Raw genomic sequence first — 27,949 nt, 5'->3', positions numbered from 1 at the left:
GATTATTTAGAATTCCTTGACAATGAGGGCCTTATCCCAAGACTCTGGAAACAGTGCCTCACCACTTGTATTGGAATCAAGCAGTAACCCAAGTCCACAAGATAGGATCCACAAAATAGGAGTAATCACCTACATGAAACCACTTGGTGCTTCAGTGCACTGCACCATCATTGAGCTGCACCCAGGTGCTGGACGCAATGGATTGTGACAGCAGGGTTACGGAAAGACTTGTAACACTGAAATCATGGTCATCTGTTCCAACTATTGATTTTATCAGTATCTGAGGGTACTGATGGATGCAGACTTTAGGCTGGAAACAGTACTTAGAAAACAGTGCTGAGAATGGACAAAGAGTACTTGGGTCTTCCATGTCCTTCTTCAAAGACAGCGAAATCCCGTGCAGATTTGGACAAATGTCCAAACAGTTCTTATGCATGGTTCAGAACTCAAGCATGCGATATAAGGGCATCCTCTGGCCCACATGGATGCTAGCTGGAAGGACACAAGCTCATGCATCCAGGGCTCTGGATCCACCCTGACAGGAGTGTGGAAAGGCAAAAATTTGCATCTGAAGCTCCACATGTCCAACTGGTGGAACCACCATTTCACGGCTATGTTGTGGGGCCACGTTGTGGTTAGGAAGAGAGTGGCAATGCATTCTAACAATTTTCACTGAGTGATGATGTCACCCATGAGGAGTTCCTGGTGTTTGCTGTCACATAGAAAGAGCTGAAACCCACACAGGTGAATTGTCTAACAACCAGCCAGTGCCTCTCCTCCTTTGGGGAGGGGGATAATTAAGTAACATACCTGGCAATAGATGTTTAGTACTAATCCATCAGATGCCTCTCTGATCGCAGTATATCGTTTTTTTTTAAAACCTCTTTCCATTCTCCTCTCCATTTTTTTCAATCTTTCTAAAATGCTTAGCTTTCTGTTTTCAGTTCTGCTAAGAGATTACACATGAAACATGAACATTGCTGTTTGTGGAACCTTGTGTGCAAATTGGCTGCCACACTTCCGACATTACGACAGCGACCACACTTCAAGAGTATTGGCTTTAAAGCGCTTTCGGACGTCCTGAGGGCATGAAAGGTGCAATTTAAATGCAAGTCTTTTTTTTGTCTTCTCTTCGCAGCTGCTGACTGACCTGCTGTTTCTGTCCAACATTTTCCAATTTTACTTCTTACATGTTAGTGGGTTTCCACATGTCAGGCAGCCAGCTGACCAAAAGAACAATCAAAGTACCAATAGACACAAATTTTCTCACTTGAAATTCCTTCTATTCCTCTCCCTTCCCAAACAACACTGATAACAATATATCCATAACTGAAGTAGAGTAATTACAAAAATGAACTGCACTGAGGCAGCTTTAGAAAGAACAAACTTGCATTTATAAAGTGCATTTCATGTACTCGGAACATCCCAAAGCGCTTCACAGCCAATGAGGTACTTTTGAAGTGTAGTAACTGTTGTAATGTAGGAAAACATAGCAGCCAATTTGTGCACAGCAAGTTCCTGCATACAGCAATGACATAAATGAACAGATAATCTGTTTTTAAGTGATGTTGGTTGAGGGATAAATATTGGGCACCAGAGGAACTGTCCACCTGACAGGGCACACGTGGCATCTGTTTAACGTCGCATCCAAAAGACAGCACCTCCAACAGTTCAGCACTCCCTCAGTACTGCACTGGAGTGTCAGCCTAGATTATGTGCTCAAGTCTCTGGAGTGCAGCTTTAACCCACAACCTTCTGGCTCAGAGGAAAGAATGCTACCCACCGAACCACAGCTGAAGAAAACAGATTGAGGAGAGAAGGCAAAATAAAACAGACTGGTAAGGAAAATGGAACAGCCAGATTGAGAGGGGTGAGCATTATGGGAAAACCAGATGGATCGGGGCAATGTCAATGGGAGTCAGTGAGAGTTCGATTAGGGCAGATACTCGAGAGGGGGGGCAGATTTAGAGAGGAAATAGGAAGGAGAGCCAGAGGAAGGCAGATTGGTGGGGGTGAGCACCATGGAAAGGCAGCAGGAGACAAATTGGTAGGGGTGAACATTATTAGGATTATATACAGCACTTAACAACTCTTTTCACCAATGGAAAACCTATTCTCAGGCAATTAAACCTATGAGCTGCCTTTATTGAAGAAGTCGAAGACAATTTGTATGCTTGACTATGACTAATTGTTCTTCCAGTTGGTCTTGGTTAGTGCTGGGAAAGGAGCTTTTGCAGACTGACTGTTGCCGTTTTCCTGAAAATGTAAAACAATGTTGTTCTTTGATGTGCAGACTGGCCTGCCGCACATTACACTTTTATTTCATATTATTGGCACTCCGTTTTTCTTTTCTCGTCATTTAGGAGAATTGTTTACAAGGACTGACATCGATAGCAGGTCGTTTGACAGTTCAGTGGTATAACCACATAAACTGCCGTTTACAGCCAGCATTCCTGAAGAAAGCATTGAAGATGGGAAGGAAACTTCAAAAATGTAATATTGTGGTTTTGTGACTGCTCTTGGCAGCCAAAACTAATAAAGATTAGGGTCAGTCGTAGGAGAAATTGCTTACATGCTGCAAAGTTGAATCTGCAGAAGGAGAAGGTGCTGAACAGCTCGAAGCTGGAGACTGAGGCTCGGACTTCATCTGTGCATCTACAGAGAAAGACAAACGCACACCACTCATCATTCACTTTAACATGTTTGTAACTTCACAAATCACTCATCCCACCCAAGTTTTTTTGCTTGTGCCTGACAAAAGAGCGAGAAAACTAAAACAACAAATAATAAATATACAGGGTTCTGCATACCAAGAGACAGCTATTCTCTCTAATACAGAGCGCATTTAATCGAAATATAGACCAGGGCTGACACTACATTTTGGATTTACTGATACAAATATTGACAGTCTTATCTCACCAGGCAGGTTACAAATAATACAGTAAATCTCATCTACAATTAGCAGCTTTGTCAGGTAGACAATGCATTCACTGGTGTCAGCCTCGGCTCGGTGGGAGCACGCTCACCTGAGTCAGAAGGTTGTGGGTTCGAGCCCCACTCCAGAGACTTGAGCCCGTAATCCAGCCTGACGCTTAAATGCAACACTAAGGGAGTACTGCACTGTCTTTCAAAGCAGATGTTAAACTGAGGTCCCGTCTGCTCCCTCAGGGGGGAATAAAAGATCCCATGGCACTATTCAAAGAATTTGAAGAATAGTTCTGGCCAATATTTATCCCTTGGCCAACGTCACTAAAAATAACTCTTGGGTCATTTATCTTATTGGCTGCCATTACAAATTGGCTGCCATGTTTCGCGACATTACAACAGTAACCACACTTCAAAAGCACTTCATTGGCTATAACGTGCTTTTGGACGCTCTGGGGTCATGAAGCTCTCTACACAAATGCAAGTCTTTCTTGCTTAAAAGTCTGGTGCATTGAATTAAGCCATTTTTGAGTCACAACCCCAATTGAGAATCCTTGCAAGCAGAAAGAAAGGGTCATGCGCATAATTGCCAATCAAATCTTAGGCAACCGCAGCTTCCAAAGCTACTTTTATATTCTTTCACTCGGTCTTCCCATCCACAAATGTTTATTTTGGACTGTGGGAGACCCATGTGTAGGGGGCCAGCAGCCCGAGGACCCCTCTGAACCCAATATAAAAGCAGCTTCAGTTGTACAAGGTCTTTTTCACTTTTCAGCTGATGGCCACACTTGAAATACAGTCGAGCTCCCATTACCTGCCCTCCAATTAACCACATCCATGTTTATCTGTGAAATAAGCCAGATTTAGCTTTCCATCCAAATTTAGCTTTCCAGCTGCTGGACTTCAGATCGAGCTTGGATCTTGACCTGGAACTTCCATGCACAATTTGGGTTAAAGCAGGTCACGTCTTTTAATGAAACAGCATCATAAGTAAGCACACGCGTGTCAACAGTCCACACACGATGTGAACATGTGTTCTGCAGGCAACATCCACATTCATAGACCAATATCAGTGCAGGCCAGTTACTTAGCCCACCACCAACATTTGTTGGCCTTCAGTTCTTAAAACTTCCAGCGGAAAGGTTCCAAGGAAATTTTGGTCACTGGTCCCCCGCATCATGGTTAAGGGTAAATATTCTCATGAGGAAAAATAGTCAAGGGGCATAATTGTCGTAATTCTGAGACTGTGTGTTACCTTCCTGTGTATTACCATCACAACAAGGAGATTCAAATCCGCAGGTTGGCTGCCGATTCGATTTATAGTGCAGACGAGTCTGGTTTGTACAGGAAACGATCTGCAACCAAGACTCATGAGCAAACAAGGCGGCTGCTGCTCCAGGACACCAGTCAAGTGAAGAATGGATAACATTGCTGCAGCAGTGCCAATGCTACTGAAGTTATGACGTGCCCGCATAGGGAAAGCGAAGGAACCACATTGTTTTAAGGGATCAATTCTGCAAACCTCCTGGTTCTTCATTCCCACAGATATATCTCCAGCAGTACATCCTCAGATACTCTACCCTTCAAAACAGTTTCTGGACTCACTCATCCTTCACACTTGTCTCCAAACTTGGGCATCAGTTCATCGATGCTTCAAGCTGACTCCACCCTGTCTACTTCAACTTTACCCCACCACGAGACATCTGGCTTTAACTTTGGACTCCCTCCTACTGTTTCCTCTCTATTCCTTATTTATTTATTACCTTATTTATCTATCCTAACAAGATCATAAGAAATAGGAACAGGAGTAACCATACGGCCCCTCGAGCCTGCTCCGCCATTCAATAAGATCATGGCTGATCTTCGACCTCAAGTCCACTTTCCCACCCGATCCCCATATCCCTTGATTCCCTTAGTGTCCAAAAATTTATCAATCTCAGTCTTTTTTTTCATTCATACATAGGATGTGGGCATTGCCGGCGAGGCCAGCATTTATTGCCCATCCCTAATTGCCCTTGAGAAGGTGGTGGTGAGCCTCCTTCTTGAACTGCTGCAGTCCGTGTGGTGAAGGTTCTCCCATAGTGCTGTTAGGAAGGGAGTTCCAGGATTTTGACCCAGTGACGATGAAGGAACGGCGATATACTTCCAAGTCGGGATGGTGTGTGACTTCAAGGGAAACGTGCGGGTGGCGTTGTTCCCATGTGCCTGCTGCCCTTGTCCTTCTAGGTGGTAGAGCTAGCTGTCGAAGAAGCCTTGGCAAGTTGCTGCAGTGCATCCTGTGGATGGTACACACTGCAGCCACAGTGCACCGGTGGTGAAGGGAGGTGGATGAGATGCCAATGAAGCGGGCTGCTTTGTCCTGGATGGTGTCGAGCTTCTTGAGTATTGTTGGAGCTGCACTCATCTAAGCAAGCGGACAGTAGTCCATCACACTCCTGACTTGTGCCTCGTAGATGGTGGAAAGGCTTTGGGGAGTCAGGAGGTGAGTCACTCGCCGCAGAATACCCAGCCTCTGACCTGCTCTCGTAGCCACAGTATTTATGTGGCTGGTCCAGTTTAGTTTCTGGTCAACGGAGACCCCCAGGATGTTGATGGTGGGGAATTCGGCGATGGTAATGCCGTTGAATGTCAAGGGGAGGTGGTTAGACTCTCTCTTGTTGGAGATGATCATTGCCTGGCACTTTTCTTGAACATACTCAACGACTGAGCATCGACAGCCCTCTGGGGTAGAGAATTCCAAAGATTCACAACCCTCAGTGAAGAAACTGATCCTCATCTCAGTCCTAAGTGGCCAACCCCTTATTCTGAGACTACGACCTCTAGTTCTAAACTCTCCAGTCAGAAGAAACAGCCTCTCAGTATCTACCCTGTCAAACCCTCTAAGAGTTTTATACCTTTCAATGAGATCACTTCATTCTTCGAAACTCCAGACAGTATAGGCCCATTCTACTCAATCTCTATTCATAGGACAACCCTCTCATCCCAGGAATCAATCTAGTGAACCTTCATTGCACTACCTCCAAGGCAAGTATATCCTTCCTTAGGTAAGGACACCAAAACCGTACACAGTACTCCAGGTGTGGTCTCACCAGAGCCCCGGATAATTGCAGCAAGACCTTCTTACTCTTGTACTCCAACCTCCTTACAATAAAGGCTAACATACCATTTGCCTTTCTAACTACTTGCTGTACCTGCATGTTAACTTTCTGTGATTCATGTACAAGGACACCCAAATCCCTCTGAATACCAACATTTCTTAGTCTCCCAACTTTTAAAACAATTCTGCTTTACTATTCTTCCTAGCCAAGTGGATAACCTCACATTTCCCCACATTATACTCCATCTGCTACCTTCTTGCCCACTCACTTAACCTGATTATATCTCTTGGCAGCCTCTTTGCATCCTCCTCACAGCTTACTTTCCCACCTAGCTTTGTACTGTCAGCAAACTTGGATACATTACACTCGGTCCCTTCTTCTAAGCCATTAATATAGATTGTAAACAGCTGAGGCCCAAGCACTGATCCTTGTGGCACCCCACTAGTTACAGCCTATCAACCTGAAAATGACCCGTTTATCCCGACTCTGTTTTCTGTCCGTTAACCAATCCTCTATCCATGCTAATATTACCCCCAACCCCATGAGCCCTAATCTTGTGTAACAACCTCCTGTGTGGCACTTTATCGAATGCCTTTTGAAAATCCAAATATACTACATCCACCAGTTCCCTCTTATCTACCCTGCTAGTTACACCCTCAAAAAACTCTAATCAATTTGTCACACACAATTTCCCTTCCATAAAACCACGTCGACTCTGCCTGATCATATCATGATTTTCTAAGTGTCCTGTTAATAGGTCCTTAATAATAGATTCAAGCATTTTCCCTACTACTGATGTTAGGCTAACTGGCCTGTAGTTCCCTGTTTTCTCTCACCCTCCTTTCTTGAAAAGTGGGGTTACATTTGCTACTTTCCAATCCACAGGGACCGTTCTACAATGTAAGGAATTCTGGAAGATCAAAACCAATGCATCCACTATCTCTGCAGCCACCTCTTTTCGAACCCTATCAGGTGCAGGGGATTTGTCGGCTTTTAGTCTCGTCAACTTCTCCAGTACTTTTTCTTTACCAATCTTAAATTACTTTAAGTTCCTCAGTCTCACTGGACCCTTGGTTTCCTACTATTTCAGGCATGTTTTTTGTGTCTTCTCCTACATAGACAGGTACAAGATATTTGTTTAACGTCGCTGCCATTTCCTTATTCCCCATTATAATTTCTTCTGTCTCTGCCTCTAAAAGACCCACGTTTACTTTTGCTAATCTTGCTATGTAACCTTGCCTACGTAGCTTGAGTTTCCCTGTGTCCACTTGCAGCCGCATTTTGACTGCTGCTGTAGACCCGAGACCATCACTTCGATTTTTTGTTTTTGTTTCTTTTCTCGAGCCCTCCAAGACCCCTCTTTCCTGTCATCACGTCTCCTTTCATTTCTTCCCTCTCGGGTACTTTGCTCGTCCAAATCTCTACCCCAAATCTTGAGCACTCTTCCACTTTCCTACTCTCCTGCCGCCGTCCCAGGCTTAATTCTCTGAGATAAACCTACAGCTTCCCTCTGTGCCTCTCGACATCCTCTGAAGGGCCCACTGACACACTCGTCGCTGCCTCCTTACGAGCAGCAACCCCAAATGCTCCACCGACTTTCCCATCCAGCGCACTGGCTGGGGGCTAATCTGCCAATCTCCTTCCCGTCCCACTCACCCCTCGCAGCGCTGACCCTGTGCACTCTGCCAGTGGATCAGCTATAACCTCCCCTCTCCGCATCTTCTTCCAGAATGTCCGTTCACTTGTGAACAAGGCCTTTATTGTGGATGATTGCATTGATATCATGGCCTTGACGGAAACCTGGCTGACGGGTGATGACACCTTTCCCCTTACTGAAGCCTCCCCGCCTGGCTATATCTTCCACCACTTTCCCCGCCCAGACTGCCACAGTGGCAGTGTGGCCCTTATCACACTTCGGTCTGTCCCTCTTCTCCTCTGGCACCTTCTCCTCCTTTCAGCAGCTCACCTTGTTCCACCCTCGCGCCTCTCCTTTAAAATCCTCTTTCTCTCCCGCCAACCCAATTACCACACCAAGTTTCTCACCGAGAAACCGCTTTTCTCCCTCAGCGACTTGTCATCCTCAGTGATTTCAAACTCCATCTCAACTCATCCTGCCCTCTCTACTCCCTTAATTTCTCCCTCCATATAAACTCCCCTACCCATAATCACAGCCACTCCCTCCACCTTGCCATCTCACGTGGCCTGTCTACTCCCCTCGTGTCAATCACAGATAAGGCCATCTCTGATCACTTCCTTGTATCCCTCTCCACCCACATTCCCCTCCCAATCCCACTTCCTTCTGTATCCTGCAGGGAAAAAACTCTCCCCCAAGTCACCTGCAGCAGCACTTAAAAAATTCCCAACTATCTAGCCTTTGGCCCTCTATTCACCACGACATTTCTGCAGCTCCCGATCTGCTCAATCACACTCTCACTTTCAATGCCCTTGTCCCCATTAAAACCATTATTCTCTCTCTCCCTGGTCATTACTCCTGGTACGGCCCTCATTTCCACTCCCTTAAGTCCAAAGGATGCAGACTTGAACATTTTTGGCAGACAACTGGTTTAGCCATTCATCGCCAGATCTGGCTGGACCACATAAAGCACCATCAGGTCCTGATCTCCTCTGCCAAAACTGCTCACTATTCCAGGATCATCCTGCAATGCAAAGATGGCCCCCGACTTCTCTTCGCCACTACCAACCGTCTTCTTAAACCTCTCTACCCTGCCTCCTCCAACAAAAAGTGCGAGGAGCTCATGGACTTTTGTCATTAAGATTGAGACCATCCATTCAGTTGCCTCTGCTGTTTCCCTCCCCAGCTCACCAAGCCAAACTTCCCCGAAGGCCCCCTCTACCCTCACATCTTTCTCTAGTTTCTCTCCCATCTTCCTTCATGCCCTCTCCGAGCTCATCATGACCACGAGACCCACCTCCTGCTCCCTCGACCCTATTCCCACCAAACTGCTGACCACCCAACTTCCCTTCCTAGCCCCCATGTTAGCTAATATTGTTAACGGTTCCCTCTCCTCAGGTACTATCCCCCTCCCCTTCAAATCGGCCGTCATCATCACCTCCTCAAGAAGGACCTCTCTGTACTTGCAAACTGCTGCTCCATCTCCAACCTCCCTTTCCTCTCCAAAGTCCTTGAACGTGTTGTCACCTCCCAAATCTGTGCTCCTCTTTCCCGCAACTCCATGTTTGAATCCCTCCAATCAGGTTTCCGCCCCTGCCACAGTATTGAAATGGTCCTCGTCAAAGTCACAAATGACATCCTACGTGACCTGCGACCGTGGTAATCTATCCTTCCTCATCCTTCTCGACCTGTCTGCAGCCTTTGATACGGATGACCATACCATCCTCCTCCAACGCCTCTCCTCCGTCGTCCAGCTGGATGGGACTGCACTCGCTTGATTCCATTCTTATGTATCCAATCGTAACCAGAGAATCACCTGCAATGGCTTCTCTTCCTGCTCCCATGCCATTACCTCTGGAGTCCCCCAAGGATCTATCCTTGGTCCCCTTCTATTTCCCATCTACATGCTGCCCTTCGGTGACATCATCCATAAACACAATATCAGGTTCCACATGTACCTGACGACTCCCAACTCTACCTCACCACCAACTCCCTTGACCCCCTTCACTGTCTCTCATTTGTCAAACTGCTGGTCCGGCATCCAGTACTGGACGAGCAGACATTTCCTCCAACTAAATATTAGGAAGACTGAAGCCATTGTCTTCAGTCCCTTCCTCAATCTCCGTTCCCTAGCCACCGGCTCCATCTCTCTCCCTGGCCACTGTGAGGCTGAACCAGACCGCTCGCAACCTTGGCATCCTTTTTGACCCAGAGATGAGTTTCCAGCCTATTTCCTCCTCCATAACATCACCAGTTGTTACCTCTAGACTTGACTATTCCAATGCTCTCCTGGCCAGCATCCCATCTTCCACCCTCCATAAACTTGAGCTCATCCAAAACTCTTGCCCGTATCCTAACTCATGCCAAGTCCCATTCACCCATCACCCCTGTTCTCGCTGACCTATATTGGCTCCCGGTCCAGAAACACTTTGGCTTTAAAATTTTCATCCTAGTTTTGAAATCCCTCCATGGCCTTCCCCTCCCTATCGCTGTATCCTCCTTCAGCCCTACAACCCTCCAAGATCTCTGCTCCCCTCCAATTCTGACCTCTTACGCAACCCCTATTTTAATCGCTCCACCATTGCCAGCCATGCCTTCAGCTGCCTCGGCCCTAAGCTCTGAAATTCCCCTCCATAAACCTCTCCACATCTCTACCTCTCTCTCCTCCTTTAAGATGCTCCTTAAAAGCTACCTCTTCGATCAAGCCTGTCCTAATATCTCCTTATGTGGCTCGACGTCAAATGTTGTTTGATAACGCTCCAGTGAAGCGCCTTGGGATGCTTTACTACGTTAAAGGCTCACGTTTTTGATGTTAGAACTGAAGTAACAGTGTGCTTCTAAACCATGACAATCATTCATTGGTGCAGATACATACAAACATTCTTAGCACAACTTTGTTGTCTTGTTCCTGAACCTCACAAGTCTAAGGTCACATTTTAAGGATTATTGATTATTACCCAGTTTCTGTTGTCCACCGTCAACTTTGTCTGCCTCTGACAATGTTCTCTCTGCTCTTATCACCCTTGGCGATATTCTGTACTGTGGGCTTTAAGCTTTCACCCAGACGTCTCAGAATTTTTTTTTTAAATCACATCATTCCAATCACTGTAAATAATGAGTAGGAGATACCTGGAGGCAAGCTGCATATTGGTTCCCAAGGATCATAATCCCAAGACATGAATTCCAAACTGAAGTCAATTTCCATGTCAACATCCTATTGAAAGAAAAATAAAACAAAAACTTAATATTTGTGCACAATGCAATGCCCCAATTTGCCAACATCAATATATACAAGATTCAATTAACTCTGCATTCACCGCTTGGGAAAGGGGGCTGCCAAGATTTATAAACACAATAAGAAGATATTGGGGACACAATGTTAAATCCATTTCATCAAAGATATTAAAATAAACTTGCTCATTTGACCCAGAAGTTTTTGATTACTCAATGCTTTAAATAAACTTGCCCTTGCAACTAATAGTTACAAAAAGTTAATACATAGAAAGTGTTAATTAAGTGTACCTAGAAACATTCGTGCTTTGGACTACGCATTATATCACAACACACAAAGTCTTCACCAATAACCGTTAAGTCTCTCAGGAGCTAGCACACACACCCACTGTGCCAATGGGAACATTCAACAGAAGTCTCAGTCCTTCTCTCCAGGGCAGAAATCTCTTGAAGAGATGGAACTTATTTTCATGAATGGGCTAACAATTTGTACAAAAAAAACACCTTGTACGTAATTGCAACACAACATAGTCAGTGGTGAACTTGAGATGAAGAACGAAGATTCCTTGATTGGCTTCAGACTTGGACTTGTTCTCCTGCTTTGGCATTTATGGTTGCTGCAAAGGCAACTCAAGACTCTGCACATATTCCCAATGTTCATCCCTAACCACACCCACAGTCTCTAATACTACACTATAATGTAAGGCAAGGTCTCAACTTAAACCACTGCCATGGTATTACTTCTCCTTTCACAGAATGAAGAAAATACAAACTGGGTGTTCTGACTGTGAGAAGAGCTTTGGGAGCAAAAGGGAAGTGCTGACACACCAAAACACTCATCCCAGGGAGAGACCATTCACCTGCTCAGTGTGTGAGAAGGGATTCACTCTATCATCCTACCCGCTGACACACCAGGGAGTTCGCATGTTATTTTGCAGGGGTTGGATTCTGCTGTGGTTGATCACATCCAGGACTGAACCATGTTCATTCTGACATTTGGGATGTCTTTCTGCTGATGTTAATAAACCCTGTGGTTGGGCTAGAGTTTGATATTCTGGATACGTGTTAAATAAATCAGCTTTGTTTTAAACACATTGTTGTAGACTTTGGTCTTTCCCAACTGAGTGTTCAGCATCACCTGGCTGGAGCTCAGAAAGGATAATCTGGGGCAGGAGTGTGGGGAGGGGCGGGGGGAGGATCGTACGGCGGGAACAGAACTTCAGCCTAAACAGCACTTTGGTCTTCTATCTCTATTCACTGACAGTAAAGTCGCCGTGGATTAATCTTGAGGCGTATTAGAAATGTGTCCCAGCATTATAATAGAAGACGGAGGAATTCACAGGAGCCTCTTGTTTTAAAACAAAAGGAGAGACACAAAAAAAATGTTGGTATTCAAAGGGATTTGGGTGTCTTTGTATATGAATAACAGAACATTAACATGCAGGTACAGCAACCATTTCGGAAGGGAAATGGTATGTTATACTCCAACCACCTTGCAATAAAGGCGAAGAGTAAGGAGGTCTTGCTGCAATTATATAGGGCTTTGGTGAGATCACACCTCGAGTATTGTGTACAGTTTTGGTCTCCATACCAAAGGGAGGATATACTTGCCTTACCAGGGGGTACAACGAAGGTTCACTGGTTGATTCCTGGGATGAGAGGGTTGTCCTATGAGGAGAGATTGAGTATAATGGGCTTACCTTCTCTGGAGTTTATAAGAATGAAAGGTGATCTTATTGAAACGTATAAAATTCTTAGAGGGCTTGATAGGGTAGATGCCGAGAGGCTCTTCCCCCGGCTGGAAAGTCTAGAACTAGGGGTCATAGTCTCAAGAAAAGGGGGCAGCCATTTAGGTCCAAGATGAGGAAAACTTTCCACTCAGAGGGTTGTGGATCTTTGGCATTCTCTACCCCAGAGGGCTGTGGATGCTCAGTCATTGAGTATATTCAAGACTGAGAACATAGTATTTGGACACTAAAGGGAATCAAGTGATATGGGGATCAGGCGGGAAAATGGAGTTGAGGTCGAAAATCAGCCATGATCTTATTGAATTGCGGAGCAGGCTTGAGGGGCCGTATAGCCTACTCCCGTTCCTATTTCTTCTGTTATTTTCCACACAGCTGCTGTCTCTTCTATTAACAGATTGACATAACCAGATATTTAGAACAATGAACAGAAATACTTCAACTTTATAAAATTAATACATCTGTGGATATTTCTGACCACGGAATATTGGCAGCTCATGTCCGCTTCTTTCAATTTGATCAAATTATCTTACTCAAAACATAGAAGTTTGTGATTGAAATTCATAATTTTCTTCAATCAAACCTCTCTCTTTTTAAACTCTGAATCAATATTGTGACTGGAAGAGGCAACGAACGAACACTGTAGTATTCTGTCATCCTCTCGGCTGACACGTCCTGTATTTGTGAGCAATGAAAAATAGGCCATGCAACTACAAAGCACAGGGGATTTCAAACTGGTCAGATCAAGAATCGTGTGTGTAACATCTGAATCAGTCCACAAAGTACACACTGGCCACGATTGACACTTCTTGTTGCTTTGTACATTTTATTCATTCATGTAAAGACTCTGCTGGAGGCACAAGAAAAGGCTTTTCAAAGTATTTACTTCATCAGAATGGGGTTCCAGGAGGTTCTGGTATGTCTCAGCGGTCCTATAATTTGCCAACAATTGTAAGGCTTCGATTAGCATTTTAACAAAGTCAGTCACTGTGGTTGGAAATGTTGAGCAGTCTGGAGTTGTGCTGCACTAACCTTTGGAGAACCTGTCCTCAGACGATGAAGTGGGGAGGATAGAATCAGTGTTACAGCAGACCCGTGGATGGTCTACAAAAGGCAAGCACCCAAGCGAACAGTGGTAGGGATTCCAGGTAATGGAATGGAAAAGAGATTACTTGGAGGGTAAGGAGCAGCACTTGTAACATGGGCGACGTCAAGGGGGAGGTGGAGCAGTGAGGTATGCCCAGTTGGGTACTCCGGGGATCAGCATTGGCATTCCTATTGACGTTCATGACTTGGATTCAGAACTCGAAACAAACGAGTCAAATTCATTTATGATATCAAACTACCAGGGGCAGTTGAAACTGAGGGACAGGCTCCAGAACGGGTTCAACAAAATAAGTTGGTGCAACAGTGGCGGATAATATAGACAAGTGTTAATTACTGCATGTAGAGGGCAAAAAATAGGGAGCCTGAATCCTCCATGAATGGTGTTGAAATAATTAAAGATGAAGTTGAAGGCCACCAAAGGGCTTCAGTCGACTTCACACTCAAAATGTCCAATCACTGGGGAACAGCAAACACAGCGAAAGAATATAGTGGGGGCACATTGCTAAAGCAATAAAATCTCAGTTAGAAGACACATGCTCAAACTGTATCATGCTCTAGTCTGACCACACCTTCAGTACTGTGTCCAGCCATTCACAAGGGAGACAGACATTTGAGGCCTGGAGGCATCTAGAGAAGAGCCACGCAACTGGTCCCTAGTTTGAGATAAACGAGGTATGAGCAAAGATTGCAGAAACATATACAGGAACATTTTGGTGGAGTGGAGTGGAGTGATGTTCCCCTCCCCCCCCATAATTCTAACTCATAGGGGATTTCACTTTGGGAAAATCCTAACCCTCAATGTGCAGTTACATACGAACATACGAAAATGATGAACAGGATAAGACTCACTGGACCATCCAGCCTCTTCCACACAACTACCGTGCCTTGTGCATTACAATATAAACACGTCCCACCCCAACCAAAAGCCATGTAATCTCCAGGGAGAGAGGAAAAACCCAAGCCAAATTAGGGGGGCGGGGGGGCAGTGGGAAATCTAGAAAATTCCTTTTCGGCCCCTTTAGATGATCAAAATTAGCCCATGAGACTAGTTGCACCTTTAGAAACTTGGCCTATTCAGCCTCGAGAGGGGGCAACTGAGAAGTAACCTTATAAAAAAGGTACAGAAGGTGGATAAAAGGTAAATTTAAGACTGATGTCAGCAAGTTCTTCACACAAAGTAATCAGTGGACTGCCAGCAAGCATAGTGGAGTCAAAACCCTACAATCACTTATAGTTGGATTCTCTGATCCATGCTATAAAGTTTCAGTGTTGATTAAATCATCTCTATTTATCTTGCAAAACCACTGGGCAAAACTGACCCTGTGACCTTCACTTGTTCACGTCGCCTTATGTTCTCATAACAATGGAATCTTCTGTCTGAATGAATCAGTAAAATTTTACCTATCTTGACCATCAAGTTCCATTCTCTGCCCTGCCCCTCTCCACAGTGCGGTGGATCGGTAAAAACTGATACCCTTTGTATTAAAAGACACAAAAATACCCATCATTTTCCACCTTAAAAATTGGGTCCAGCAATACGCACTCAGCACACACATACAATTTAGATTGTACACACAGAAGTACTGGCCCTTAATAGAACTGCTTTGGTAATAATTTTCCAAAATTCTCTGGACTCGGCAAAGGTCCCAGCAGATTGGAAAACTGCTAATGTAACACCCTTATTTAAAAAGGGTAGTAGGCAGAAGGCTGGAAATTATAGACCAGTTAGCCTAACATCTGTGGTGGGTAAAATTTTGGAGTCTATTATTAAGAAGACAGTAGCGGAACATTTGGATAAACATAACTTAATAGGACAAAGTCAGCATGGCTTTACGAAGGGGAAGTCATGTCTGACAAATTTGCTTGAGTTCTTTGAGGACATAACGTACAGGGTGGATAAAGGGGAACCAGTGGACGTAGTGTATTTAGACTTCCAGAAGGCATTCGACAAGGTGCCACATAAAAGATTATTGCTCAAGATAAAGAATCACTGGATTGGGGGTAATATTCTGGCATGGGTGGAGGATTGGTTATCTAACAGGAAGCAGAGAGTTGGGATAAATGGTTCATTCTCGGACTGGCAACCAGTGGCCAGTGGTGTTCCGCAGGGGTCGGTGCTGGGTCCCCAACTCTTTACAATCTATATTAATGATTTAGAGGAGGGGACCGAGTGTAACATATCAAAGTTTGCAGATGATACAAAGATGGGAGGGAAAGTAGAGAGTGAGGAGGACATAAAAAACCTACAAGGGGATATAGACAGGCTGGGTGAGTGGGCGGAGATTTGGCAGATGGCAGTACAATATTGGAAAATGTGAGGTTATGCACTTTGGCAGGAAAAATCAGAGAGCAAGTTATTATCTTAATGGCGAGAGACTGGAAAGTATTGCAGTACAAAGGGATCTGGGGGTCCTCGTGCAAGAAAATCAAAAAGTTAGTATGCAGGTGCAGCAGGTGATCAAGAAGGCCAACGGAATGTTGGCTTTTATTGCTAGGGGGATAGAATATAAAAACAGGGAGGTATTGCTGCAGTTATATAAGGTATTGGTGAGACCGCACCTGGAATACTGCATACAGTTTTGGTGTCCATACTTAAGAAAAGACATACTTGCTCTCGAGGCAGTACAAAGAAGGTTCACTCGGTTAATCCCGGGGATGAGGGGGTGGACATATGAGGAGAGGTTGAGTAGATTGGGACTCTACTCATTGGAGTTCAAAAGAATGAGAGGCGATCTTATTGAAACATATAAGATTGTGAAGGGGCTTGATCGGGTGGATGCGGTAAGGATGTTCCCAAGGATGGGTGAAACTAGAACAAGGGGGCATAATCTTAGAATAAGGGGCTGCTCTTTCAAAACTGAGATGAGGAGAAACTTCTTCACTCAGAGGGTAGTAGGTCTGTGGAATTTGCTGCCCCAGGAAGCTGTGGAAGCTACATCATTAAATAAATTTAAAACAGAAATAGACAGTTTCCTAGAAGTAAAGGGAATTAGGGGTTACGGGGAGCAGGCAGGAAATTGGACATGAATTTAGATTTGAGGTTAGGATCAGATCAGCCATGATCTTAGTGAATGGCGGAGCAGGCTCGAGGGGCCGATTGGCCTACTCCTGCTCCTATTTCTTATGTAACTGCAAGCCTGTTAGTCTGTAACATTTCATGTAATCAGTAACTACACTTGAAGGTGTAAACTGATGGATACACTATCTTTGACATACTTCTGATTTGAACTTTTACCTAACTTGAAACTTAATATGCACTGAATAAAAATCAACAACTTTCATCAAACTATAACCTCAACCTGCACAGCATTTGGTGTAGTTTCCATATAATGCTGAGACATAGTCCTTCATGGTTACATGTTCGCAACTCAGTCTGTCACACTGAAAGGGTGATATTCGAAGCAAACCTACTGTAACAGTTACAGCAAGGTCACCAGATTAAGCTATTCCTCAAGCTCTACAGTACTTCGACCATCTAATCTCATTTATTCATCAGTTGAGATGGCACAACAGAACGTGTTCAGAATATGACCCTGGTGGTTGCTGGCAGGACAGAATTGCTGGGGAACCAATCACAACTTTCACACAGCCCAAAGATTGGAGAGCTCAAAAGCTATGTTTCATGTCGACCGGGTCATGTCTTCATTTTGTTAGTGGTGCAGGTCACATGCTGGCATTTTTCATTTTATGTCTGCCAATGATTCGGTCACGAAGAAACAAATTTAAACCACAATACAAAACTGTGGTTTAACACAGTTAGGTTACAAAGATATGTCTAATTTATTTTCATAACCAATTTCCTCTCTTGTGCCAGCTTTGAAATCCCTTTCACCAACTTCTCTGTAACCTAAACGTTTGCAATTGGCTCCATCTACTGTTCTAAATTTGAACTACATATAGCAAAGGAACACAAGCAATGGTGTATACAGTCCTATTATTTGAGACGTCATGTACATAATCTGCTTGAGCGCTACACAAAAACTGCAAATTCTCAACTCTGCCAAATGCGCTTAAACAGAAATGTAAGCAACACACATGAAAAAATCTGGGCAATCAGGAATCAGCAATTGCCACAAGATAAGCCACTCAAAGTGAAGTAACTTCTTCATGCCATTTTTGGCAAACATTTTCCTTCTTCACTCAAGTCAGATCAAAAATAACTTAAGAACTTGCACTTATACAGAAAATATATCCAAAGATGCTTCAAAGAGGTGCAAGGAAAGGTGGACGCAGAGCCAAAGAGATATTAGGGGGGGTGACCAAAAGCTTGGTCAAAAGAGCCTTATAAAAAGAGAGTCTTAAAGGATGCACGGGAGATGGAAAGGCAGGGAGAGTGAGGGAAGAAATTCCAGAGAGTTGGGCCAAGGTGACAGAAGGCTCAGCCGCCAATAGTGGGCCAAAGGGAGGGGAGAATGCACAATGCCAGTCAAAGGAGCCCAGAGATCGGGGCGGGGGGGTAGTGGGGGGGAATGATTGTCAGAGGTCAGACAGATAAGGAGGGGGCAAGGCCATGAGGGAATTTAAACTCAAGGGAGGTGGTGCTGGTGGTATGTCAGTGCTGTGGGGAAATCAGTCAGCGAGTATGGGGTGGCAGGGGGATGAGTAAGCAGGACTTGGTACAGGATGGGATACAGGCAGCAGAATTTTGGATTAGCTGAAGTTTATGGAGGCTGGAAGATGGAAAGCAGCCAGGAGAGTATTGGAATAGTCAAGTCTGCAAGTGATAAAGGCACTGAGGGTTTCAGCATCAGACAGGCTGAGGCAGGGACAGAAGCAGGCAATGTTACAGAAGTAGGTGCATTTGTGATGGAGAGGATATAGGGTTGGAAACTCAGTTCTGGGTCAACCAGAAAACCAAGGTCGTGAACAGTCTGGTTCAGCCCGAGACAGTGGTCAGGGAGGGGGATGGAATCCGTGGCAAAGGTACAGAGTCTGTGCCGGCGATCACTTCAGATTTACCCATGTTTAACTGCATTGCAACCTATAAAAGCAGCCTGGCAACATAGAGGCAGTGGAGGGGGGGGGGGGGGGGGGGGTCGAGAGAGGTGGTGGAAAGGTGGGTGTCGTCATTCTATCTGAGGAAGATGTCGCCAACAGGCAGCACATAGATGAGAAAAAGGAAAAGGAGGGGGCATAGGACGAATCCTGAGGTAACGGTACGGGACTGGGATGGGAGGCCACTGCTGTAAATGCTCTGGCTATGATTGGATGGCTAAGAGTGGAATCAAATCACGGCAGTACCAACAAGCTGAACAACAAAAGGATAGGCACTGGAGGAGTATGGTGTTGTTGACCACGTCAAAGGTTTATAGAGAGGGCAAAGAAGGAAGAGTGCACCACAGTCACAGTCGAGGTCATTTGTGACTTAGATTAAAGGACATTTTGGTGCTACGGCAGAGGTAGAAAACTGAATGGAGAGAAAGATGGGCACAGATTGGGAGGAGACAACGCTTTCAATGACTTCGGAAAGGAAAGGGAGGTTGGAATTGGGGCAGTAGTTTCAAAGGACTGAGGAGTCGAGGATGGGTTTATTGAGGGAGGGTGGTGATGACAGCAGTGAAAGGGAGGGGGACATTGCCAGAGGAAAGGGAACTGTTCACAATATTAGCTGGCATGGGGGCCAGGGAGAGAAGTTGGGTGGTCAGCAGATCAGTGGGAATGGCCCCAAGGGAACAGAGGGTGGGTCTCGTTGATGAAATCAGCTCAGAGAGGGCACGAGGAGAGATGGAACTGAAATTAGAGACGCGAGTTCAGGGCTTGAGCGGGGGGGGCGTTTGGCTTTGTGGAAAAGGGGAAGGAGGAAAGCAGCAGAGGCAGCTGAACGGATGGGCTCAACCTCAACGACAAAGATGTCCATGGACTCCTGGGAGGTGAGGGTGAAGGGGACAGAGGAAAGGGGTTTAAGGAGATGGTTGGTAGGGGAGAAAAAAAGCCAGGAGTTAGCTCAGCTCTCCAGGATGGCCATGGAGTCATCGGCTGTCTTGGCAGAGGAGAGTAAGGCCCAGAAAACAGTGTCCAAACTGCAACACCACCCAGTCCCCAAGAAGGTTTCAATATTTGTCCAATTAAACCTCATTGTCCGTATGTGACTGGCTGAACTTCTGACACAAACATAACAAATATAAGTTTTTTTTAAATTTCAACCAACTCCAAGAACTATTGTGCATTTTACTGTACAGCTAAATATCAGTGTTTGAATATATTGTGATTGGATAATGAATATTCTAACTCGACTGAGAATACCCTCACATTCTAACACAAGATGCTGTCAGCTGATGACTCATTCAGTGAAGCAGCATCAATGAACAAATGTGCTCTCCTCTTTTAGCCTCAGCAGCAAAGAGTGAAATCTGTCCACCAACCAGAAACAGTGGGCAAACTTGAATCAGAAGCAGAATCTGTGCAACAGTGAACAACTGTCTGCATCGAAGCATTTTGATCACAGAAAATAAAACTCTTCCATAAATCATACAGCACAGAAGGAGGCCATTCAGCCCATTGTGTCTGTGCCGACTCTTCGAAAGAGCTATCCAATTCGTCCCAGTCCCCTGCTCTTTCCCCATGGCCCTGCAAATTTTTCCCCCTTCAAGTATATATCCAATTCCCTTTTTGAAAGTTACTATTGAATCTGCTTCCAACACCCTTTCAGGCAATGCCATCCAAATCATAATGACTCGCTACTTCAAAAAATTTCTCCTCCTCTCCCCTCTGGTTCATTTGTCAATTTTCTTCAATCTGTTTCCTCTGGTTACTGACCCACCTGCCAGTGGAAACAGTTTCTCCTTATTTACACTGTCAAAACATGAAGAAAAGCTTTTACACAGTCTGAACACCCTAATAGCAACCCAACTGATCTGCTACTGAAAAAGGGATTAATCACATAGTACTTACAAATGGATGATTTTTCAAAGCCTCAAGCATGTCACTGGAATCATTCAGTTCTTCAAACAGTAACGATTCTACAAGAAACAAATAATAAACAGCACCAGTTATACCAAAGACCTGCAGATGGGATGGATTTTTCCATGATACAGAATTCTGTGTAGCTCACCATCAATTAGAACACAGTAAATCAGAGGGTAGTTCAGACAACAAACTGCAAGAGCTCGGCTTGTGCCACACGTCGACTCCAAGGTCTTAAATTCACTGAAATGTATCTTGTATGGTTTATCATATTGACTGTGATTTCCCCAACCCCTCCCCCACCACCAACAGTATTGATTGTCCCGACCAATATTAATCCCTCAACCAACATGACGCAAAACAGTTTATCTGGTCATTATCACATTGCTGTTCGTGGGAGTTTGCTGTGTGCAAATTGGCTGCCGCGTTACCTACATCACAACAGTAACTACACATCAAAGGTACTTCATGGGCTGTAAAGCGCTTTAGGACATCCTGATGTCGTAAAAGGCGCTATATAAATGCAAGTCTTTCATTCTTCCTTTGATAGCAGCCCATTTCGCCATTGATGCAGGTTTACTGCTCCGCAAGAGGTAATTTTGTGATGAAATACCTGGCTAATCTGGATAGCAAACGTCAGAAAAATCCAGCACACTGTATATACTGCGCAGTGTATAAACACGTGAACTGGTGCATGGCTCACAACAGTGCACTTCTCCATTCTCTCCTTTCCAAATCACCCTCAAGCTGACTGAGTCCATCCTGCAAACAGTGTTGTCAAATTGCTCAGAATAATAAAATCATATCCACATGTTGTAATGTTCACGACTATTTAAGTTGAGGGTTAACCCATGCTTTTGCATGATCATTGACAATCTGAACATCTTCCTGCTGCAATGCTTCTTATTCGCTCCTCAATTAATTCACTTATTAGCCAGTGTGCGAGTGGCAGCAGCTGAACTCTGGGATGACGTCACCAATCCGCCCTCTCAGAATGACAACGCTGCAGGTATGGGAGGACTCGACGAGCCAAGTGAGGGGAGAGCGGGGAATAGTTACAAGTTGGAACACTGTTATTCCAGCATCGAGCACTCCAAGCCAACTACACAGCCAAGTGGCCCCCAACCAGTGCTCTTTTGCCCAATATTATCACCAACACCTATGGAAAATTCTCAATATCTAACCCACCCATTGTCCCATTATTTCTGACACCAACCATCGTAAAACATCAGCATGGAATTATTACCAACACTTCATTTTACATGGGATGTACATTATCAAACGTATCAGAAAAGATTGTTTTTCTTTGGGTCTGGAAAGCATTTTTATGACACACAGGAATGTTGTGGCTGAGCTGGAGTACTGGGGGTTGGGCAATCACGATTAAAATGTCTGTACCCATTCGAATTAGTGCCCATCTCCCACTGACCGACACCAGTCAACTATGATGGTATGAGAGCGGAATTGATTAAAGTGGACTGGGAAAATAGATTAAAGGGTAAGACGGTACATGAGCAGTGGTGTTCATTTAGGGAGTTATTTTACAACTTTCAAAATAAATATATTCCACTGAGGAAAAAAGGGTGTAAAAGAAATGACAGCCATCCGTGGCTAAGTAAAGAAATCAAGGATAGTATCCGACTAAAAACAAGGACATATAAGGTAGCCAAACTTAGTGGGAGGATAGAAGATTGGGAATTCTTCAAAAGACAGCAAAAAGTAACTAAAGGATTGATTAAGAAAGGGAAGATGGATGATGAAAAGAAATTAGCAAAAAATATAAAAACAGATAGCAAGAGTTTCTATAGTTATATAAAAAGAAAAAGGGTGGCTAAGGCAAACATAGGTCCCTTAGAGGATGAGACCGGGAAATTAATGGTGGGAAACATGGAGATGGCAAAAATGCTGAACAAATATTTTGTTTCAGTCTTTACAGTAGAGGACACTAAGAATATCCCAACACTGGACAAACAGGGGACTCTCGGGGGGGAGGAGCTAAATACGATTAAAATCACTCAGGAGATGGTACTCAGTAAAATAATGGGACTCAAGGCGGATAAATCCCCTGGACCTGATGGCTTCCATCCTAGGGTCTTGAGGGAAGTGGCAGTAGGGATTGTGGATGCTTTGGTGATAGTTTTCCAAAATTCCCTGGACTCAGGAGAGGTCCCGGCAGATTGGAAAACTGCTAATGTAACACCGTTATTTAAAAAGGGTAGTAGGCAGAAGGCTGGAAATTATAGGCCAGTTAGCTTAACATCTGTGGTGGGTAAAATTTTGGAGTCTATTATTAAGGAGACAGTAACGGAACATTTAGATAAGCATAATTTAATAGGACAAAGTCAGCATGGCTTTATGAAGGGGAAGTCATGTCTGACAAATTTGCTTGAGTTCTTCGAGGATATAACGTATAGGGTGGATAAAGGGGAACCAGTGGACATAGTGTATTTAGACTTCCAGAAGGCATTCGACAAGGTGCCACATAAAAGATTATTACTTAAGATAAAAAATCACGGGATTGGGGGTAATATTCTGGCATGGGTGGAGGATTGGTTATCGAACAGGAAGCAGAGAGTTGGGATAAATGGTTCATTTTCGGACTGGCAACCAGTAACCAGTGGTGTTCCACAGGGGTCGGTGCTGGGTCCCCAACTCTTTACAATCTATATTAACGATTTGGAGGAGGGGACCGAGTGCAACATATCAAAATTTGCAGATGATACAAAGATGGGAGGGAAAGTAGAGAGTGAGGAGGACATAAAAAACCTGCAAGGGGATATAGACAGGCTGGGTGAGTGGGCGGAGATTTGGCAGATGCAATATAATATTGGAAAATGTGAGGTTATGCACTTTGGCAGGAAAAATCAGAGAGCAAGTTATTTTCTTAATGGCGAGAGACTGGAAAGTACTGCAGTACAAAGGGATCTGGGGGTCCTAGTGCAAGAAAATCAAAAAGTTGGTATGCAGGTGCAGCAGGTGATCAAGAAAGCCAACGGAATGTTGGCTTTTATTGCTAGGGGGATAGAATATAAAAACAAGGAGGTATTGCTGCAGTTATATAAAGTATTGGTGAGACCGCACCTGGAATACTGCATACAGTTTTGGTCTCCATACTTAAGAAAAGACATACTTGCTCTCGAGGCAGTACAAAGAAGGTTCACTCGGTTAATCCCGGGGATGAGGGGGCGGACATATGAGGAGAGGTTGAGTAGATTGGGACTCTACTCATTGGAGTTCAGAAGAATGAGAGGCGATCTTATTGAAACATATAAGATTGTGAAGGGTCTTGATCGGGTGGATGCAGTAAGGATGTTCCCAAAGATGGGTGAAACTAGAACTCGGGGGCATAATCTTAGAATAAGGGGCTGCTCTTTCAAAACTGAGATGAGGAGAAACTTCTTCACTCAGAGGGTGGTCGGTCTGTGGAATTTGCTGCCCCAGGAAGCTGTGGAAGCTACATCATTAAATAAATTTAAAACAGAAATAGACAGTTTCCGAGAAGTAAAGGGAATTAGGGGTTATGGGGAGCGGGCAGGAAATTGGACATGAAGCTGAGTTCGGATCGGTCAATGCCCTGTGGGTGGCGGAGAGGGCCCAGGGGCTATGTGGCCGGGTCCTGCTCCGACTTCTTGTGTTCTTTAGATTTGTGGTTGGGATCAGATCAGCCATGATCTTATTGAATGGCGGAGCAGGCTCGAGGGGCCGATTGGCCTACTCCTGCTCCAATTTCTTATGTTCTTATGTTCTTATGTTAACTGCTCCGGAGTGGAATGAGAAGAAGGAGAAGCAAACATGTAAAATGCAATGATGATTGTTTCAGCTCATTCTGAGCCGGTTTGCTAGGAAAAAGCAATGGTAAGTAGAGACATGAGCACCCTCTGCTGGAGGGGAGGAAAAGATCGGACAATTGCTGGCATTCCCAGGCAATCCGCAACAATTTGCAGCGGGTTGAACAATTCAAATGGGTATTGACATTTTTAATCGTGATAGCACCCCCCCCCTCCCCCTACCCCACCCCCAATACTCCCTGAAGCACTTAGGGATGCTTCACTATGTGACATGCATAATGATTATGCAAGGTGTTTATGGTGCATCAGGAAGCTGCTGTACAGACATTTATTCTCAAATGCAGCGCCTTTAACGCAGAAGAACGTCCCAAGGCATTTCACAGAAATGTGATTGGACAAAAATTGACACCAAAGCCAAAGAGGAGATATTAGGAGAGGTGACTAAAAGCTTACTCAGAAGTAGGTTTTAAGGAGGGTCTCAAAAAGGGCGAGAGATGGAAAGGTGGAGAGGTTTCGGGAGGGAACTCCAGAGCTTAAGGCTTAGACAGTTGAAGGTCAGCAGTGAGGCAAAGGGAGTGGGGGGGATGCACAAGGGGCCAGAGTTGGAGGAACGCAGAATTCTGAGGGTTGCAGGGCTGAAGGAGGTTACTGGGGTAGGATGGGGTGAGGCCATGGAGGGATTTGAACACCAGGATGAGAATTTTAAACTGGAGCTGTTGGGGGACCGGGAGCCAATGTAGGTTAGCGAGCACAGAGGTGATGAGTGAACAGGGGACTTGGTGAAGGTTAGGATATGGGGAACCAAGTTTTGGATGAGCTCAAGTTTACAGAGGGTGGAGGATGGGAAGCATTGGAATAGTCAAGTCTAGAGGTAATTAAGACATGGATAAGGGTTTCAGCAGCAGATGGGCTGAGGCAGAGGTAGAGACAAGCAATATTACGGACGTGGAAGTAGGCGGTCTTTGTGATGAGCAGATACAGTGTTGGAAACCCAGTTTGGGGTCAAATGGACAGAGGTTGAGAACAGTTGGTTTCAACCTGAAAGTGTGGTCGGGGAGGGGGATGGAATCGGTGGCAAATGTACTGGGTTTGTGGTGGGGGCCAAAGACCATGGCTTTGGTCATCACAGTGTTTAACTTTCTAATGTTCCACTACCAATTATCAACCAAACCAGACTCTGCTGAGCTTCTGTATATGCAGGGCAGGGCTATGGAGAATTGTGGTGCTCCACAGCTAAAATGTAAACATCAATCATTGCAGGGCCTCAATTCAGTGATCAAAGTCTTTGCCCTCCAGAATAAGCTGACATTTTTACCTGCTCAGATAGGTCACATATATTACAGAATACACACCTCTCAGTTGCATCTCCAAAAAGCACTTTTACATTAAAACTGCAGCCGATGTCAAACCCACATTTCTCTCGCCATCAGAGCCAGCTGGAAATAAAAACCACCACGGCAACAGGGACCCATTTTTTCATGGGTCTCCACCACTCAAAACAGGCAGCCTCACTGCCCACCTCCAAAAAAGGAGCCAGCAGCAACGAGAGCCAAAGCCACATGATCTTAAAGCCTTCTTGTAATCGGATGGCCTGCCCGACATTCGGCACCCTTCCAATCTCCACACCCAGTCCTCACACAAAGTACAACTGCATCTAATTTACAGCTACAACTTCAAATTATTTCATTCAGGGAATCATAACATGAAGTTTACTTAAGGGAACTGCTTTGGTTTGGGACAATTTGGAACAGTTAAATTGGATAATTGCCTTTTTGAAATAATGCTCGATTCCGTTTTCTATCCTACTCTTTTCTTCCAACAGGTGAAGGTAACTGTACACTACTGCTCTAAAATACTATTGCGTGGGAAGCATCGAGTTGGAGTACAAGCTCAACAACAACTTGCATTTATATAGCGCCTTTAACGTGGTAAAACATCCCAAGCCGCTTCACAGGAGCGTTACGAAGCAAAATTTGTCGCCAAGCCGCAAAAAGAGATATTAGGACAGGTGACCAAAAGCTTGGTCAAAGAGGTAGGTTTTAAGGAGCGTCTTAAAAAGGTGGAGAGAAGTACAACAAAAGTGAGAAAGCACGTTTCAAGGATCAATTTTATGCTAAGAATTAGCACAAAAGAGAGTCATTGCCATTTTAATATTGAAGGGGTTTGTAAATTGTAACCACTGTAAATATACTGTTTGTACATAATATCATTCATGCCTCTACATGTTGTGTTCAATAAATTAGTCTACTGGCTTACTGCCTCAGCCACTGTCTGAGAGAATGTATTGTTCCAACTCCTTAAGACGAGAGGATCACATGATGCAATCCCATTATCTAGAATAAAATGATACAGGTTCTTTCTCTGTGGGCGATTAGCTAGATTGTGGGAACACACCGATTCATCGGCACATTGTATCCGCTTACTGGACATCCTGACCCAAGGGATATATCTAGTGTAAAAAGCCAACATTAATAATCAACTGAGCTCAACTAAAGAAAAACTGCCAATAGTTGCATTGTATTTCCTGCTCTAATCCCTTACACTCAGTCTAATCTCGCTGTGTGTCTTGCACACATACACACTCTCTCTGTCCTTTTAAGGAAAGAGAGAGAGAGAGAGAGAAACCAGGAAATTATAGACCTGTTAGTCTAACAGGAGAAATGTGAGCTGATTAGAGAGAGCCAACATGGATTTGTAAAGGGTAGGTCATGTCTAACAAACCTAATTACATTTTTTGAGGAAGTAATTGAAGTAGTCGGCAAGAAAATTTCTATGGATGTAGTTTATATGGATTTCCAGAAGGCATTCAATTAGGTTCCACATAAGAGAGACTGCTAGCTAAAATTAAAGCTCAAGGAATTGAAGGCAAATTATTGACCTGGTTAGGAGATTGGTTAGGTGGTTGAAAACAGAGAGTAGAGACAATGGGTATGCACTTGAATTGGAAGGAAGTGACCAGTGGTGTCCCACAAGGATTTGTGCTGAGGCCTTAACTATTCACTATATTTATTAATGACTTAGATAACGCAAGAGAGCCATATATCCAAGTTTGCCGATAACACAAAGATTGGTGGCATAGTAAGTACTGTAGATGGGAGCATAAAATTACAAAGAGACATTGATAAAGTGAGTGGGCAAAACTGTGGCAAATGGATTTCAACACAGATCAATGTGAGGTCAGCCATTTTGGATCAAAAAAGGATCGATCAGAGTATTTTTTAAAACATTGAAATATTAATAACAATGGAGTTCCAAAGAGATTCAGGAGTGCATGTGCACACATCATTAAAATGTAGTCGTCAGCTACAACAAATAACCAAACCGGGAAATGGAATGTCAGCCTTTATAACTAAAGGGCTAGAACATAAAAGGGGAGGAAGTTTTGCGACAGCTATACAAAGTCCTAGTTAGACCACATCTGAAGTACTGTGTATAAATCTGGGCACCGCACCTTACAAAGGATATAATGGCCTTGGAGAGAGTGCAGCACAGGTTCACCAGAATGTTAACAGAGCTCAA

At 44.4% G+C, this 27,949-nt stretch overlaps 1 protein-coding gene across 2 annotated transcripts in view; it reads right to left on the bottom strand.

Moving 5' to 3' along the window:
* Positions 1 to 27,949, bottom strand: part of atf6 (activating transcription factor 6) — a 331,264-nt gene that overhangs the window by 290,315 nt on the left and 13,000 nt on the right. For both annotated transcript variants that reach the window (XM_067990768.1, XM_067990770.1), the window contains exons 2-4: positions 20,631 to 20,698; positions 10,786 to 10,870; positions 2,573 to 2,655 (exon numbers count right to left, since the gene is read on the bottom strand). In XM_067990768.1, the coding sequence (XP_067846869.1) occupies positions 2,573 to 2,655; positions 10,786 to 10,870; positions 20,631 to 20,698 (236 nt within the window). The remainder of the gene's footprint in view (positions 1 to 2,572; positions 2,656 to 10,785; positions 10,871 to 20,630; positions 20,699 to 27,949) is intronic.

The sequence above is a fragment of the Heptranchias perlo genome, chromosome 9 (genome assembly GCF_035084215.1).
Source record: "Heptranchias perlo isolate sHepPer1 chromosome 9, sHepPer1.hap1, whole genome shotgun sequence".
Lineage (NCBI taxonomy): Eukaryota > Metazoa > Chordata > Chondrichthyes > Hexanchiformes > Hexanchidae > Heptranchias > Heptranchias perlo.
Note: the sequence above shows the minus strand (reverse complement) of the source record. Positions and strands in the feature narration are given on the sequence as shown.